Consider the following 17122-nt stretch of genomic DNA (forward strand, 5'->3'; position numbering starts at 1 on the left):
AAAAGTCCATGTTGTGATATTTCTGGTTTCCTTTAACCAGTTTTTTTTTCCTCAGCTGATTTAGTTCTGGCCATAATTGAATGCTCTTTGCTCATTCTCTTGCTTCTTCAGTATCATGTGTGTAGCTTGCTGCTTCTGCTGAGGAGAAGCACAGATGATTTATTGAAACAGACTCTTCCAAGCTTTGAAAGGGGTGTCTGTATTGCAGTGTGAGAAGATGGGGGGAGCAAACACTCTTGCCCCCCAGCAATGTTCAGCTTCAAGTGTGACACAGTAAAGGATGGCACGTAAAATCGCTGATGAGTGTGTTCTCCAGTCATTTTATCCTGTTCTATAGTACCAATAGCATGTGTGCGCCCACTGCCTCGGAAATGTTTCCGTAGGAGGCTGGAAAGAGCGGAGATGTAGTTGGAGCAAACAGAGGACTTTCATGAGCCCTGGGGAGATGACAGAGGGATTGCTTTTTGCTATCTAAATCTCCTCGTTCCTTCCAGTTCATCTCTCCAAGTGAGAAGGAATTGTGGAGGTAGTAGGAGCTTTCTGGGATGGAAGTGGCTGATCTTTGTTTTTCTTGTCCTGCATCTGTGGTCACTACCATCAGAAGCTCCCAATGCAAGTTGTGCCCTTGCTGGCTGGACCTCGCAGGAAGCAACTGTCAAATGGGGGAGTCTTCATGCTCAGCTCCTTCTTCTTGGGAAAGAGGAAAAAAAAAAAGAACTGGAATATCTTTAAACTCTCTATGCATGGACATTTGTATTAGATTGAGTACTTGGGTATTCAAGGCAAGAAGGCCATTGTGCTAGGTCACTACATTTCATCAGTAAAACTGAGAACAGCGGGAACAGACAGTCTTGTACTGTTTTCACAGCATTTTTGAAATGAAAAGAGATCCTGCTGCAAGAGCTGCTCCTGCAGACAGCAGTGTCCCACTGCCTCTGAGAACGTGGGATCTGTCTAGGTCCCAGTCAGGGAGACTGGAAATATCCATCTGCTCTTAGCTGGCCAAGGATGAGAGTCGAATTTCATGGTAACTCAGCATTGACATAGCCAAAGAGTTGGGAATAACAGAGCTTCTTCAGATTCTTATTCTGTATTGTGAACGTGTGGAGAGGAGGGTAGATGAGAACCACTGCAGTTGCAAAAAAACCCTATGAGCAAGTGAGACCTGAAAAGTCTGTTGTTCATGCAGCTGAGTGGGCTGGTTGGACGCAGGAGTCACTTCTGCACAAAAATCTTCTCACTTGTTGCTCCCTTTCCATGTCCTGCTTCTTGTTTTTGTTTCTTCTTGTTTGTTTGTGGCTTCCCCTCCTTCCTCTCTGCCACCTACGAGTCCTGCTGTAGCCCTTTCCTGCAGCTCTGTTAACGTTTAACAAATTTCCCTCCAGTTCCTATGTTTCTTTTGGCTGTAGCTCAAGGCAAACTCCCCAGATCCAAAACTAATATAGGGCTCTGAGCAACAGTAGCATTTAAATGTTGGCTTTGTGCCATCAGGCGGGCAGCCTCTTCACTGAGAAGAAATCTAATTCCAGTGTTTATTAGATCAACAGTGGCCTCAGGGCTGGACTTCCTTTAATGTTGGCCTTTTAAAAATTGTAAAACTAATACAGGAACTTGGGACCCCCAGGAAGGGCTCGGGAGCCTGGCTCTGACCTTTTGTGGTGTTTTGTTTTGGTTTTTTTTTTTTTTTTTTAGAGAATTGGGACTCGGATCTGGCTTAATTTGGGTCAGGGAGCAGAGGGGAGCAGACTGGTGAAGTGGAGCAGGAGGTGTTTTGACTTCTCAAGCAGTGTGTATAAATCCTTCCACGTTTGAGCAATAGTGACTTTGATTTCCTGCAGGTTTGTTTGAATGAGCTCCCTGGAGTAAGGACCAAGGTAGTGCAGGGCAACTTGTGTCCTGGCTAAGTAGACTGGGACCAGGTAGGATCTGTGTTAATTTCTCAGTTTGGCCACAAATTCTTTGGAAAGTCACTTAAGGCTCAGCCTTCCAAGCATGAAGACTGCCTGCGGTGAGAGGTATGAGTACTTTGTAATACCGTGAGTCAGGTCTAAATCTATTTGGCCAGATGTGTAATGATAATTAAATGTCTAATTTTCTACTGATTTTTAAATTACTTAGGCACCCACATGCTCTCAGATCTGTGCTGTTGGGCTTCCATTTTCTGCTTCTGATTGAAGATAATACTTCCCAGCTTTTAACAGGTGCTGAAATTATTTATTAGTAGAAGACGACACTGACACTGTTGTGATGAAGGTCACACACATACATGCAAAGATGTGGTTCCGTAATTAAGCCATTTTGATTTTTGTGCATCTTACTCCCCCTGCCTCAGTGCTGTTCCTATCGTTTCTTTGAAGGCAGAAGTAAAACCTGATGTGAAGAATATGAAATTTGCTGAAAGGGATCCTCTGGTGTTTTTCAATTTTGCGTGTATTTTTCTGGTGTGGGAGTATGAATGAACTGCGGAGTTTGTGGGTTTGTAGAGGCAGCACATGAGACTCCCAGCTGAAGCACAGGAAGAGTTTTGTGTCCACTTTCTAGGTGTTACAAAGGAGTCTAAAGTCCAGGCTCCGTGGAGGATGTAGGTCAGGGCTTCGTGAACTGCCTAGAAAGCAAACAAATGCGGGCGGGCTGAATAGGGCAGCCCTACAGGAACCCAGCATTGCTGTTCTTGTTTTTCCTGTGGGCAGTTCTGTTGGAAAGAACTTATCCCATTTGAGCCCATAAAACATATTTGCGTTAAGCTTATGTTTTTGAGTTGCACGTGTGTGTGTGTATATATACGTGTGTGTATATATATATATTTTAAAAATGTTACTAGCAAAGGTTTCTTTTTCACTTTTAAGTTAATCTAGTTCTCTGGTAGGCACCACAGTTGCTGTGATGTCTCTGTGGTTGTGTGGTACCTCTCTCCTTGCCAGGCCCAACCCTGTTCTGCCAGCTCAGTCTGGCCAGTTAATAATTGCCCCTTTGCTGCTTCTCCTATGAGGGCAACATAATATAATGTGTGGGGCTATTTTTTAGAAAACGACATACAGAACAGCTCTCTCTGTCCCAAGATAGCTCCGTTTATCTTGTGGTTTGTGCTTTTGAAGTCTTTTTGCCTGTGGGATTGCAAAAACGAGCTTCTGCCTCCTCGTTGCCACAAAACCACACTGTGCATCCCATCCCTTCCCTGGAGAACTCCTCTGCTAAGCAGAGCTGTTGTGGTTGGCTTCCCAGTCTCTTGTGTGGCAGAGAGCTGGAAAGCTAGAAAGCTCAGATGCTCCACTGCTAACATGATGGCCTCATTGTAGAAGACCAAAATAAACCCCTTAAAATGACCCTGTAAGAAAACAGTCTCTGTCTTGTCTAGGAACCTGGCCTTTTCTATGTTGTGCCATAATGTTGGGAGGAGTCTGACTGAAGCTCACAAAAGCCAAAATGGGCCTTTTTTTTGAGGCAGAACTTGTCTCCTTTCACTGTGTGTCTGGACGCCCGCAGTACAGCTGGAACATTAGGTTCCATGAAGAGGAGGACTTCACAATGTTTGCATTTTTACCTTCTGAAAAGAAGTATATGACTGTCCATGTTGATGTGTTCTAGGACTGATGAATACAGAGAAACTTTGCTTTTGTCTTAAATAGGTTAAATGAACAAAAGAACGTTCTAGGTTCTAGTTTTGAAGAAAAGTTTGTCATATGTTCTGAAGGGCAGAATGTCTTCACAGCTACTCCAGTGCCTGGAGCATCCAAAAGATGAGACCCTGGCTGATGATTTCCTGTGGGTCTAACTTAGCATATTTCAGAGAGCCAGTGCAGGGTGAAATCTTGAAGTCCAAAATGGCTTCTGAATGTGTTGTGAGCAAGGTTATGGGTGCTTTGAAAATCTAGAGAGCAGTGGACAAGCACTGATGCAGTAGTTAACAAAGATCGTAAGTGGTGTGCAAGAGGATGCTAAAGGTCAAGAAGCTTCTGAATCTTAAGAGAAAGGAACTGATTTCTGATATCTGTGTTAAGGAGGTGGCTGAGTTGGATCCATTGTGTTCTGAATTTTTGTAAGTACTTTTTCCAGGTTTTAAGTCTTGCAACCCAGATAAAAAAAATACCACTTTCAGTTTTTATTGGTTCCCTAGAGCCTCTGACCACTACTTCTCAAGCAAAGATGGCAGTAGTGCTTCCTCCTCTTAGGTGTCGTCTTTTGACCACTCAATTTTCCTGGCCCTCTTTCCCTCCACCCTGAGACAGCTTAGCATCTTGTGAAGCTGCAATTCAACAGGTGCAGTTTACAGACAGTAGATAAAATAGATTTACATTAATTTCAGTTTTCCTTAATGCTGTGGCCTGTAAGTGGTTCTTCAGTAGGATCTACCAGAGTTGGAGGTCATTACTGTTCATGAGTATCCACAGACAGGAGGATGTATAGCTATCCTCTGTCAACCTGGAAACTGAGTGGGGCTTTGTTTGCTTGTTCTTTAGCTTGAGTCAGGTTGAGTTAGTCCATGCACAGTGAGATGACAACTATGTCTGCCTCAGCTGATAAGCAAGGGATTCCATGAAACACCAAAAACACCTGCAGCTTGGAAGAGGCTATGACAGAGCAGAAACAGAATGAAAGTTGGAAAATTACTTGACTTTTTTGCATTAAAAGTTAATACTCGGGTTACTTAAACTAAGGCAAGTGAAGTAGAGAAGGGATGAATGCATGGATGCAAATTAAACCTTTGTTTTCTCATATTGCTATTATGAGTGACAGATGCCAAGCTGGTTTTCATTGGGTGTTGTAGTCTGCTTACATTCATGTTCATTCAGTGAAGGGGGGATCGCAAAGGTTTAGAATTTCTGAAATAGCTCCAAGTTCTGGTTCTTCCAGGGCGTTTCCCAGAAGTGATAGAGCTTATCCTTGCTGTGACTGTAGTAAACCATGGGTGTTCCTGTAGCTGAGGTAATGTAAGGCTCACTGTACGATGATTGGTTCAAGTATTTACTCTGCTGCTTTTGATGACTTTTGCAGGTGGATTGCAGCTCTGTGCTTTTGTGATCTACTGCCACCAAAACCCAAGTTAGCGAGTTTAAAGCTGACCTGAGTACATTGGCGGTGCACTTTAGGGACAGAAGCGATTCAGACAAACCTTTCACAAAACACTGTAGCAACTGAGAGCAGGGATCTGTTGTGAGGGACTTGGTGAGGACTTGCTTTGCCCAAATTCTTGCTTCAGAAGGCTCTGAGTAACAGCATTTGACTAATGTGGTGCTTTGCCTTCAGAGGAGTAGGTGCACTTTGGTTGTCTGAAACTTAAACATGGGTATTGATCTCATAATTGCCCCAAATTTATATATCAACTACTATCACAGAAATATTCTCCAAGATGCATATGCATCAAAGCTGCTTAGGGTTTTCCTTTTGCTTCATTCCTCTTATTCTCCAACAAGTATCAATAGGGTTCTTATGTGCCTCTTTCACTTTGTTTCCTCAGTTTAATTTATTTGCAGAAGAGAAGAGAAAACCCTCTGTCTATTAAGTAGTGGAAAAGATAAAGGAAAGCTTGTGGAAGTTAAAATACCAGTGTTTTCTGTCCTGTAACTGGGAAAACAAACTGCAGTGTTTCCCTAGTCCTGATCAATGTCTGTAGAAGGATTTCTGACTGCTAAGTGAGCTTCATTCTCGAGAACTGTCACGATAGTGAAACTCTTCAGTGACTGAAGTAGGTGAAATACATCAGAAGTACCTTTTTCCTATGGATTATCTCTTTAAAACAGCAGGCTGCTTCTCTAGCTGGCACTTAGCAATTGTCTAGTATTGTGAAAGTCTCCTGGTAACGTTTCTGCTGTTGTGCCGTTACTTTCTAAATTTTAGTGTCTACTGTACTGTGTGATTCATCATAAATGAGCAGCAAATTATTCACAACCCTTACGGGACAGGAAAGGGTAGAGGTGGTTAGTATGTGGTTTAAAAAAAAATACAGTGAAAGAAATGGAAAGTTATGTGTCTCATGTTGCTGAGGTGACTAATTCTTGCAAAGCATGATGTAGGCTTAAGGGTAGTATTTTAAAATGTTTAGTGTGCGTGTATTCTGAAAGGGTTTGAGTCACGTAGTTCTGCCTGCCAGGCCCTGGTGGTCCAGCTAAACATTTCCGTACTGTTTTAGAGCAGATGATGGTATTTCTGAACGATGTTATGCAGCAGTAACCTTTTATTATTCTGTCCATTTCTGAGGGGTATTTCGTTTCTGTTTAATGTGCCTGAGTGGAATGGTCCTGCATGACAAGTAATTTAGTGCAGTGGTTGAGAACTTTATATCTGTCCTGTGGAGATTCTTCATTGTAGTTCTCTATTGACATGCAGTTGCACAGGAGCTTTCAGCTATGTAAGGAGATGCCGCTCCAGGCTAAAATCAGCAATGTGTGTTTCTCAGTGGCATTCTTCAGGTATCGCTCTGCATTTCATAATACAAAATGGATGAACTGCTCGCTGTGTAGAGAAAATGTACAGATAACGAAATGCCAAATCCAAAGGGACACTTTTAACAGTAACAGGAAGGAAATATCACAAGGTGGGAAGGACAATGCTCTTGCTTCTTGGAATCCAAGTTTATATGTAGGAAAAATGAATTAGTCCACAGAGAAAATGTAAAGGATTTAGGAGGCTGAATCTCTTCCATTAAGAAAGGGCCTTGGAGGTGAGAAGCAGAGTGTCAGAGATGGAATACTGCAGCTCATGACTTCCTATGGTCCTTGTTCTACCACAAATCTGTGAAGGTCAAAACAGATGTTCCCACCATCTAATGGTTTTGAGCACACTTGTGGAGAGAATGGGAGAACCATCATATTGAACTGTGATCTTTTGAAAGGCTCACAGTCCTTTCTAAAAGGTGTCTATTTGTATTGGCATTGTACATGACACCTGAAGCAGGCTGATACAGTGCTTGGTTTCATGGATGGCAGCATGTGGAGCAACAGAGCAAAACCTGCATTTTTTACTCATCTGACAGCTGCAAATGTTTGAGGGAACCTTTAGTTAGGGAAAGTGGCACATTTGCCATTTAATGGCAAGCAAATATGCAAAAAGCGTCGCAGTACCGTCACATTTCAGCCAAAAGATTTGGAAACTACATTGAAGATGTTTTACCATGTTTTTTTGGAGTATTTATGGTGTTACCAGGAAAGAGCTGCATAGGAATATGAAGAGAGGGCTGAGGGGAGAAGTCATTCAGATACTACTTTCTGCTGTCTGGCTTTGCCTGACAGAATTCCTCAGTCGTTTGGAAATAGTTGATGTCTACCTGATACTTCTTGCCTGCCTTTGGGCAGGGACTTTGGACTGAAATGTTGATGTGTTTAATGTGCTTTGGTGGTTGAAAGGTTCCTGTTTTTATACTGGGACTTAATGAGTTATCCACCATGAGCTATTTCCATAGGCAACTCAGGGTTGCTCAAGAAACAGGATAATAAAAATCCTGTTTAAAAAAAAAAAAAGCACAGAGTTGATGGTCGCTGCCTTTTGTCAGATTTCAAGAACTAAACAGTCAGCAGGGGAAAGAAATGCCATGTTGGTTCACTCTTCAAACAGAAGCTCTTTGAAGTCTTGAGGGAGCAGAGTGCCATAACACGCCTTTGATAAATATTTTGTTGCTGTGGTTAGAATATGTTGTTTAGTTTCCCTATATAAGCCTCAGTGTGGAACTCAGTCTTACACCCAAGTTCTGCACAGGGAGAAAGTTGCTTCCTTCGTGATATGACACTTACGCATATTTAGACTAACGTAGTTTTTGGCTGCCATATTGTGTCATAACATAAACCAATGGCTAGCTTGTCTTTTATTATTCTCCAGGCATTGCTGCATCCCAGATTTTTCTTTTCATTTGAGTATCTGTTTCAAATTATTTTCCACCAGATGCACTAGCTTTTGATTTTTTTTAAAAGGTTGAATCTTAATTTCCTGCCCATAGTTTTAATCTTCTGAAGTCCCTTCTATATTATTTCTTTTTCTTCTGTTGTATTTGTAGGATATTTCGTATTTTGCTATCATTTGCAGGCACCTTTACCGTGTTCCTTATTCTCTCTTCCACATCATTAATGAAGTTATTTAATGAGACTGGATCTAATGCTGATCCTTATGATACCTGCTAGCTGTCTCTACCCCATGCAGCTTGACTTGCTGCCATTTCTCTTTATCTTTTGTTTATGATCCTTCAGCTGATATTTTTTTTTTTCCTAAAATCTGTGTGTGCTGGTAGCCAAGCCAATTTGAATTAGTTCTGAGTATGATTTTGTGGCAATAATACTTCAGCTACATCTTCTATTCAAAGACACTGGATACATAGAAACACTCATTAAATATTAAACTGTACTACACTCTGCCAACATAGTAGCAGTATCCCACTTCTAGAAGGGGAGAAGTAATTTTGTCAAATGCTGTAGGAGGTATGGATGGAGTTAGGACGACTATCTAGAGACCTCGGTTATAGTAGTGTTTTTATTGCAAGATGCTCGTTTATGACTTGAAGGATTTGGGAGAAGGAACTGTAACAATTGCTTCTTGATCCTTGAGTCTTTATATGTTAAAGTCAAATCCTTCTTCAGTATTTATTTTCCAATACTTGTTTCCATAAATGCTTTCCCATTCCCTGGGTGCAGTGGGGTTGGCAGTCTGTCCTTCTGTCCGTCAGAATTGGGCCTCACAAACTCAAACATGTTTTAAAGGCCTCGTATCTCTTGACCCATGGGAAATTTCTGAAAATATGGTGTCTGTTCCTGTCTCACTCTACCTCATGCATACACCCGTTGCTCCAAACACTACCTCCGTTTGTGCTTTCGTGTCCCTTACTTTCTTTAGGTCTCAATTAGCAGGTGCCCTGTGGAATTTCTCTTCCTTATGCTTCCTGTTCTCTGTGGTCATATCAGGTATGACATTTTCAGGTCTTACCTGCATAGTTGCGCAGTTTAATATGAATACTGAAGGGCTGTTGTGCTTGATAGTGTGCCTCTCCATAAAACTTTGTTCAGCCACATGCTTAATTGAGAGCCAGCTGGTTCGGGAATGAGGTATCCCTGCTTTTGCTATTTGAGAGGAGAACCTCTAAGCCTGGAAAACTTTAATCCTTACTTGTAAATTGCCAAAGTAGACACAATACACAATTACAAAAGAGCTGTAACACCTTCAACCTCTCTTCCCAGTTTAATATTTTTCTTTCTTCCTTTTTTTTTTTTTTTAAATTACCAGTATTTTTTGAAACTTAACACTATCATGTTCTTCCTCAAGCAAAACTGAAACAGTTCTGTTTAAAGCTTTGAAAACTTTTGTGTTGCTTTTCATAGTGGGGTTGATTTTACTATAGGCAGGCATCAAATACTTAGAGAGCATGTGGGTACCCAGTCAGAAATGTGTCAGGTACTTCCATAATGGGAGTAAAAAATGGAAAACCCTGTTGGCTTTTATCAGTGTGTGGTGCCCTTTCTGATATCAGACTGTTGTGCTCCAATGTTGCTTTTGCTGTGTCTGCCAGCAGAGCTCGGGGCTTAAACAGTGGCCAGCAAATCCCTCTTTTAAAGCTGGATTAGCTGTACTTTCCTTCAGTGGGAACTCCTGTTTGGGTAAGAGAGAAGAATCCAAAATTTTCATTTTCCCTCCAGATAGACAAGCAAAGCAAGCTGAGCTGCTTTACTATGGAAATACTTAGGGAAGTGCTGCATGAAGAAGGAAAATGTATAAACTTGAACTATGTTCAAGGCCATTTGAAAGGTCTAAGGTCTGCTCTCATCAGGGTGTGTGTGTGATGGGAATGCAAAAGTGAGTCTGACCTGGAAGTGCAGGAAGAGAGAAAATGGTGCCTGACCCAGGCCTTCTAACAACAGGTGTGCAAGGTGTTAAAGAGGCTGTTAAAGGCTGTGCTACAGAATTCACCAATTTTAACCCCAAAAAACCAATCAGATGCTCATAGGTTCTTAGAATTCAGAATACAAAGTGAAGTGCATCTATTGAAGCCAGTGCAAAATATTCTGCTGCTTAGTCCAAATTTGTTCAAAAATGCTTCTGGTGATGCCCTTCCACACTTTGTCTTGGGCGTGGGTGGGGGAGAATCACAGCCTTATGCCCATCACTAGCAGGACTTCCATTCTCTGATTTTCCTTTCCATTGCATTATTCATATTCAAGTTCTTCTACACAGTCTTGGATTTTTTCCTCTTCCTCGCTGTAACTGTTACATAGTTGTACTGTACTTTCATACCTCTTCAATATTAACTTACACCTTCTGTCCTCTGCCAGGGATTTTTATATGGTAGTATTAAAATTATGAGAGCTAGTACTGTCATGCTTTTTGTTGTGTCTCTTGTAGTAATGAGGTTGCAGAAAGATCTCTGCCTTCCACTGAAGGTCTTCAGTAGGCCATGAAATGCAGAGTGAGGTGCCTGTCCATGGAGGGGAAGGAGCTCAGATCCATATGTTACTGAGTCCTGGACCGAAGGAGTGATTTTTCTTTCCAGAGGCTTCTGATTCTGGATTGGAGAGTCTGCAACTGTAAATCATGCCAAATACTTTAATTGTTTTGGATTTTCTAAACCTGATGGTATTATTTTCCTTGCAGTGTAGAAGAACTAAATGGATACTTAGTTATGGTACATGCAGAACTGCAGGATGGCATGAGCAAACTGATGGCTGTGAATTTAGTACTACTGCTTTAAAAAAAAAAACAGTAAGAATTTATGTGTTAGGATGAAGGGGAAAAGATGCAACTAATGGGGTGGTGTGAAGTGGAGGAGTCTCTTATGTAGTCAGTTCTTGGTACCTGGAAAGAAAGAAAATGTGGAAAGGCAGCATGGTGTTGACCACAGATGCTGGGATCTTTGGCAGTTGTTCATTCAGTATTCTTGATAAACATCCATTTGAGGAAACTTCATCAATATTACAGGACTGTGAGAAAATCCTGCTATGGCTAGAATGCTGCCAGGGCCTGACAGAGCTGATAGGGCCTGAAGAGCAGGAGCATGTCCATCTCAACGTAAGAAAGACATTTTTATTTTTTTACTGTAAGAACAATCATTCACTGGAACTAATTCCCCAGGACCATGATAGAGTCCTCTTCGCTGAAGGTGTTCAAGACATGACTGGACAGGTTGCTACATAATCTCATCTAAGCTTCCTTCCCCACAAAACGCTGGGCCACACAGTCTTTTGAGGTCCCTTCCAACCTGGGCTGTTACACATTTCCATGTTGAAGCAACAGCCTGTGCAAGATTGAATTGCTACAGAATAGTGGTAAGAGCTGCCATCTGTCATTAATTTTACTGAAAGTAGAATTAGCATCTCTGCCTTTGGAAAAAAAGCATGCCATCAGGACTTCAAAGAAACAGTGTTTTCACTCTCCCCTAGAAATCTGCTGTCCCTAAGAAAACAAAGGCTACAGGGTTCATTTTGGTAATTATTCTGTCTGCTTTAAGCTTCCTTTTTAATGTCGGTATTTCTGTGAACCTGTGGCACCGTGGCAAATACAGGGCTGTTACGGAACAGCTCTGAGGGTTGCAAGTGACCTCATCAGCAAATGAAGCTTTGTATATTAGGTTTTTCTTTATGGGCTATATTATTTGGCCTAATGAGGAGTTTGGGGGGAGGGAAGCAGAGTAGCAACTTGTTGTTTAAGCAAACCTGCGTACCCCCCAAAAAAAGGATGTGCAGAAATAACAGGATTATTATTGTCTTTTGCTTTTCAGCCAGCAATGATGTAACTGTTTTGCCAAGTTTAGACAAAATTACAAAGATCCTAACTATCTTTTTCAGGGTGAGAGAGGGGGAGAAAAAGCCCCACCCTCCCTGAGATGTTTTGTTTGTCAGATAAACATGAGAATGGGGAGGGTATTCAGAAGGAATCTGAAGAAACTGAGCATATTGTGCTAAATTTAAGGTGATGGCAGATGTTCAGTATGAGGCCTGTGTTTAGACTGGCTTCCTGTTTTTAAAATCTGGAGGCTGTTTGTATAATACTTTGCTGTGAAAACTGTTTGGTTACTGAATCCTGCTGCTATCACGTCTAGAAGGAGCCAAACTACAGACAGTGAAGACGATTTTTTGATTGTTTGTAGACATGGACTAGTGAGAGAGTAGAAATTTTGGGTGGTGCTCACATGAGTTATTGAGAGAAGGCAGGGAAGTTGAATGATGTCAGCTCAGCACCTGGCAATGCCTCTGGCTAGCTTTTGTGTATTGCTTTGTATATATTGCTTTGTTTAAATATTTTGGTTTTTTGCCTCCTGCACAAGTGAAATGATTTTTGAAAATAGAGGGTTGGTAAAATGTCCAAGCCTGCAGTGTGATGAAAAGTTTTAGGAAAATGTTAGTTATGTGTAAGCCCAGAAGTAGACCTCCTTGTTTCTGCTCCAAAAGAATAGGCGGGAGTGTAAGTAGATACATCTGCTTTGATTGTTGGTCCAGTTGCCTGAATGACAAATGCTGATTTCCGTCCTATTCCCAGACCCCTGACTAGCTGGGATTGAAACGTGACACTGGAGGTTTATGTTCCACCCTAATGCGCGCTTGGTCAGTCTTCCGTCTCACGCTCCCTATGTCTAATGAGAGCTCGACGTTAAAGAGTAAGTCTTCCATTGAGCTTCTCGCACCAAATGCATGGCTTCCGCTTGTCCGTGAGGGAGCTGGAGAACACATGCTTCTCATCTTTATCCTTCCTGGCCCTCTACTATTACAGATACAGTTACGGGGTAATGTCACTGGAACTCTGAGCACTGGGAAGTAGTCATGGGACACCAAGGGTGGAATACTATCTGCATTGAAATAATTGAGAAAATGCCTGGTGTCTGTAAGGGGTCCCAGGTTACATTCAACTTCTTTTTTTTAATTGTTTAATTGGATAAAGACTATTCATCCAGGACTGGTTCTTCTGATACTGTTTATAGGGTGGAATTAGTGTGCTCTCTGAACAACAATGTGCTTTACTTGTACAAGTGTAAGACTAGGGCAAATCATGGTTTATAAAATGCATTGTTCTAACGACTAAAAGGTTATTAACCCCTGAATGTCACAAATCTCAAAGCATTAGAATCACAAAGGTCGTAATTTGGGCTAGTTAAGCAAAGTATGCTTACATAATAGTAGTACAGATACAGGCTAGCACATATGAGAGAGTTTCGGTATCTGGGTCATAACGTGTTCTTCAGCTTCTGACAGTTTCTATAGCATGGTAAAAACATAAGCCAGAGATGGTTGAACATAGGTTTAATGAGGTGAGAAGGAGAGATTTAATATGTGTGTGTATATGTATATAAAACCTGATATTAGTAGCAACTTTTGAAGATAGCTGTGTGTTTGACAGTGCAGCAGATTAAGTTGCAGTTTGCAGATTGGGACAGCTGCACTAATTCTTTCTCTGCTGTTGCAGAGCTGTACCTCCATGCCAATATTGAGGCGTTAAAATAGCTTGCTTCTTTTTCCAACTCTCTCATTTGTACTTTTCTGGAAACAAATTACTGATTATATTCCCTTAGTTTAAGAATTGGTTTAAGAATTGATTTCCTGTTGCTGAAGCTAACCTAAGACATGGTTGGAGCCTGAGCAAGGCAGAGCCAGTTACTAGTACTCTGATATTTGTCTTTTTCTAGGGTGAAGAGTGTGATGATCATCTTGATGTACTCCAACAGGAAGGGATATTGGAGCTAAAGTATTTGGGATAAGTGCTTTGGGGTGCTGTTGAGGAAAATGGTAGAAAAATTGCTATGGAAAAAGTCTTTTTAACAGCAACTACCTTGAGTACAATATACAGCTAGTTCTGCCTTTCTGAATGGGGGTTCGCAACCACAGAAGGTGGTTTGTCCTGAATTTCCTGTGCTACCAGTATGAAGGTGTCTGTCTGATTTTTTGGGGAGGTTTGTGGTTCTTCTGTTTTTCCTCATGTTTATTTCTAATAGATACCTTGCAGAGATGAAGCATTGCTTTTCCTTAGAGATGTTGCTTGTTTTTTTTGCCTTCTGACTCTACATCATCCACTTGCTGTCTTTTTAAGTCAGCCTTTGCCCTGGCCACACCTGGTAAGTCCTTTGAGGATCTGACCACTCTGTTCCCTTTCATTTGCCTTCTTTCAGTTCCTTATTCACCTTATTCTTCCTGCCTCTGTCCCTTGTTACGCCAGATATCGGTCCATTCTCTGACATCTACATTAGTGCCTTGAAATGTACTTTTTCTACTAGACCTTTTAAAGATAACTTGTAGTGGAGATGAGGGAAAGAATAAAAAGCTCATTGCAGCCATGACAGTCCGTGCAGGGAATATGACAACCGGTTCAGTTGTCCCAGTTCAGCAGCTTGTGGATGTGCTTGGAAAATAGTTTGTAGCAAGGCGTTGCAACCTGCAGGGTAGCAATGGGAGCCTGCAGCTGAGGCTGGCAAAAGCCTGGACAGCCAGTTCTCTTGCAGAAGAAACTTATCATGGAGTTGTTCCACAAGGAGGAAGTGCATCCCCTCTAAACTTAAATCTCAGTTTAACTTGCACAAGTGGCTATTTTCACTGGTGGGAATTCTGCTGAGGAGAGCGAGCTTGCAGAACAGTTGCATAAAATTTTGCAGAAACTGCTTCTCTCAGTTAGAATGGAGAATAATGACATTATGAGGCTTTTTTATTTTCTTTTTTTTTTTTCTTCCTTTAGGATTTTGTGTTTAGGTTCCTACAGATCATGTGTCGTCACAAATATACTGGGTGTAACAGATGAGATCAAAAAGTCTGCAAATAGTTCAGGTTATTTATAACTACCACTTGGGGCAAGTATCTCTTTGTACTTTTCTTATGATCTATTGTTTAATCTGAGAGCTTTAGATTTGTTTGAATTGCAGAAAGCAGCCATTCGAAAAGAATCCAGTCACAGACTAGCCTGAGGGGTTGTTGCTTGATAGAATAATCATTTGTTTAACAGTGATATTGATTATATAGATTGTCTAGATAATGTCAGACAGAAGTTCAGGCATGACCTTTTCCATTGTGAGAGGTGGGCTGTAGCCTGTTCTCTCTCAAGGCAGAGATGTATTAAGAGTCTGTGTGGGATATCCTCATAAATAGTTGCATATGCACAGGGGTGAGAGTCAGAGTTGTGCAGTTTTGTTTTGTAGCTTGGAGAGGGGAGAAAAGGTTGGGAGCTCCTTAAGCTAACTTTAAGGCTTGAAGAAAAATGTTCTTATCAGATTATGTATTGACATTTGGACTGCATTTTCTTTTGGTCAGTTTGTAGAGCTGAAAATCATCTTTTTTTGTTTTCATGGATGTCAGCTACGCACAGGATACTGTGACAGTTTGATCTCTACAGATAAATATGAAGGATTTTTTTTTTTTTTCTTTCACTGGAGCCTGAAATGTCTAAAGCAGAGACATGTAAAAGGTTTGCATCTAGAGAGTTCAGGGTCTGGAAAAGATCCCTGATAACTTTCTGAAGTAGGATCTTAGCTATTCCTTCCAGTCTGGTGTCAGAACTCAGTGGAACAGCAGCAGCACTGTGCTCTAGGAGAAGACTGAGTTTGTGAAATAGAGAGTGTGTTGTGATACCTGGGATTTCTTGAATTCAACTGTGATGACTGCCGAGTTATTTTTCCACTGATTCCCAAATCTCTTCTTGCCAGGTGGCTATCTGCTCTTGCCTTTGAATAGCCCCATTCCAGGCAACTGTGCATAGTACCTGACTTCCTATTTCAGGGATGCAAGGGGGGTGAATGTTTTCCTTTGCAGTAGAGTATTTGTTCACACATGTAGTGTGTACATGGAGAAAAACTGTGATGTCGGTTTGTGTTCAATGCAGTTAGCATAAAATAGACAGATCTCTTCAAAATATCTTTTTTCTTTGTTGTTTCCTTTATAGGTATTTCAAGTAGCACCGAATGCTCCTGTGAACGTAATCATTTTACATGTGCCGTCAGTGCTTTTGGTGAATGCACGTGCATCCCTGCTCAGTGGCAATGTGATGGAGACAATGACTGTGGGGACCTCAGTGATGAAGATGGCTGCAGTAAGAATACCATTCTTGACTGTGTTTGTGAAAACTGAATGCCTTAGCAGATGCTTCTCTGTTTTACACACACATCCTAGTTTTTGTATGACAAATGTTTAAGACTGTAGATGACATACTTCTGACTGACCCCAGCACTCAGAGTCTAAACAGAACCCGTGTCCACTTACGCAAAGCACAGTGAAAGCCCAACTCTGCCTGTTACAGCTGTTTTTAGGTGGCTTTTGGACGTGACTGTTTTGGAAGGAGAGGAGGGACAGGGAGAAGCACCTCTTTTTTCCCATCCTTGAAAAAGCGCTATCTGTGAACTAAATTGTATGGTTTTGCTATAAATATTAATGGCAAATAAATAAGCAGTGTGAAGGAGTGAATTGAGTGTGTCTGCCCTCTTAAGTAACATTCTAGTTTCTGTCCTGGCTGCCCCATGAAAGGAGGGAAAGGTGAGCACTGTAATCAACGTCTGTGGATCTTGGGATCTACTGAGAAGTTACCTTGCAGCTACTGTGTCCCTGCATAGTGTCAGCATCTGTGTATCAGAGCCCAGCTAGGTGAGAAGTGATAAGAAGTGTCACTCTTAGTGGGTTTAGCACGATACAGATGAATAGAGAAAACCTTTTTCCCTGGAGCCACAAGCAAGTTGCTTTCTTACCTCATCGCTTTGGATTCCACAGACTGTGGTAGACTTGAAGGGTGGAAAAGTTTCATGGAACTGCTTTCCTGAAAGTTTCCCTAGAGCTGAAGATTTAAGGCTCCTGTCAATGAACGCTACTGATGAATTTATCTTCCTCTCTTGGATATTTCTCTAGCCTTCGCTGATTTCCACTGTTGACTGCTGTAAGGAAAGGAGCTTTCCTCATCTGCAAAATATTGTTTTGGAGAATCTCTTCTTCCTTAAGTGTGGGAAATGTCAACCCAGCTTTGTGAAAATTTTCCTTCTCATTTCTGTTTCTTTTAATTTTGCAAATAGCAACATGGAAGACCTTAAGTGAAAAATGGGGTTTTAAAGTATAAGTTACCTGCGAGCTGAGGTGGTCAGTGTTTGGTTTAAAGATGTTTAGTGAAAGGATTATTGAGCAAGGAAGTGACTTTAACTGGAGAAATCAAAGAAAGTGGGAGGAAACCCTGCATATTTATAAGCAGTGAAGAAAAGTTT

The 17122-nt window shown here is 41.4% G+C and overlaps 1 protein-coding gene across 4 annotated transcripts in view; it reads left to right on the plus strand.

Moving 5' to 3' along the window:
* Positions 1 to 17122, plus strand: part of LRP4 (LDL receptor related protein 4) — an 83960-nt gene that overhangs the window by 24261 nt on the left and 42577 nt on the right. For 3 of the 4 annotated variants that reach the window (XM_065838472.2, XM_065838473.2, XM_071809135.1), the window contains exon 2: positions 15823 to 15969. The exons of the other annotated variant lie outside the window; for it this stretch is intronic. In XM_065838472.2, the coding sequence (XP_065694544.1) occupies positions 15823 to 15969 (147 nt within the window). The remainder of the gene's footprint in view (positions 1 to 15822; positions 15970 to 17122) is intronic. 4 annotated transcript variants of the gene reach the window in all.

Source organism: Patagioenas fasciata, chromosome 5 (assembly GCF_037038585.1).
Source record: "Patagioenas fasciata isolate bPatFas1 chromosome 5, bPatFas1.hap1, whole genome shotgun sequence".
Classification (NCBI taxonomy): Eukaryota; Metazoa; Chordata; class Aves; order Columbiformes; family Columbidae; genus Patagioenas; species Patagioenas fasciata.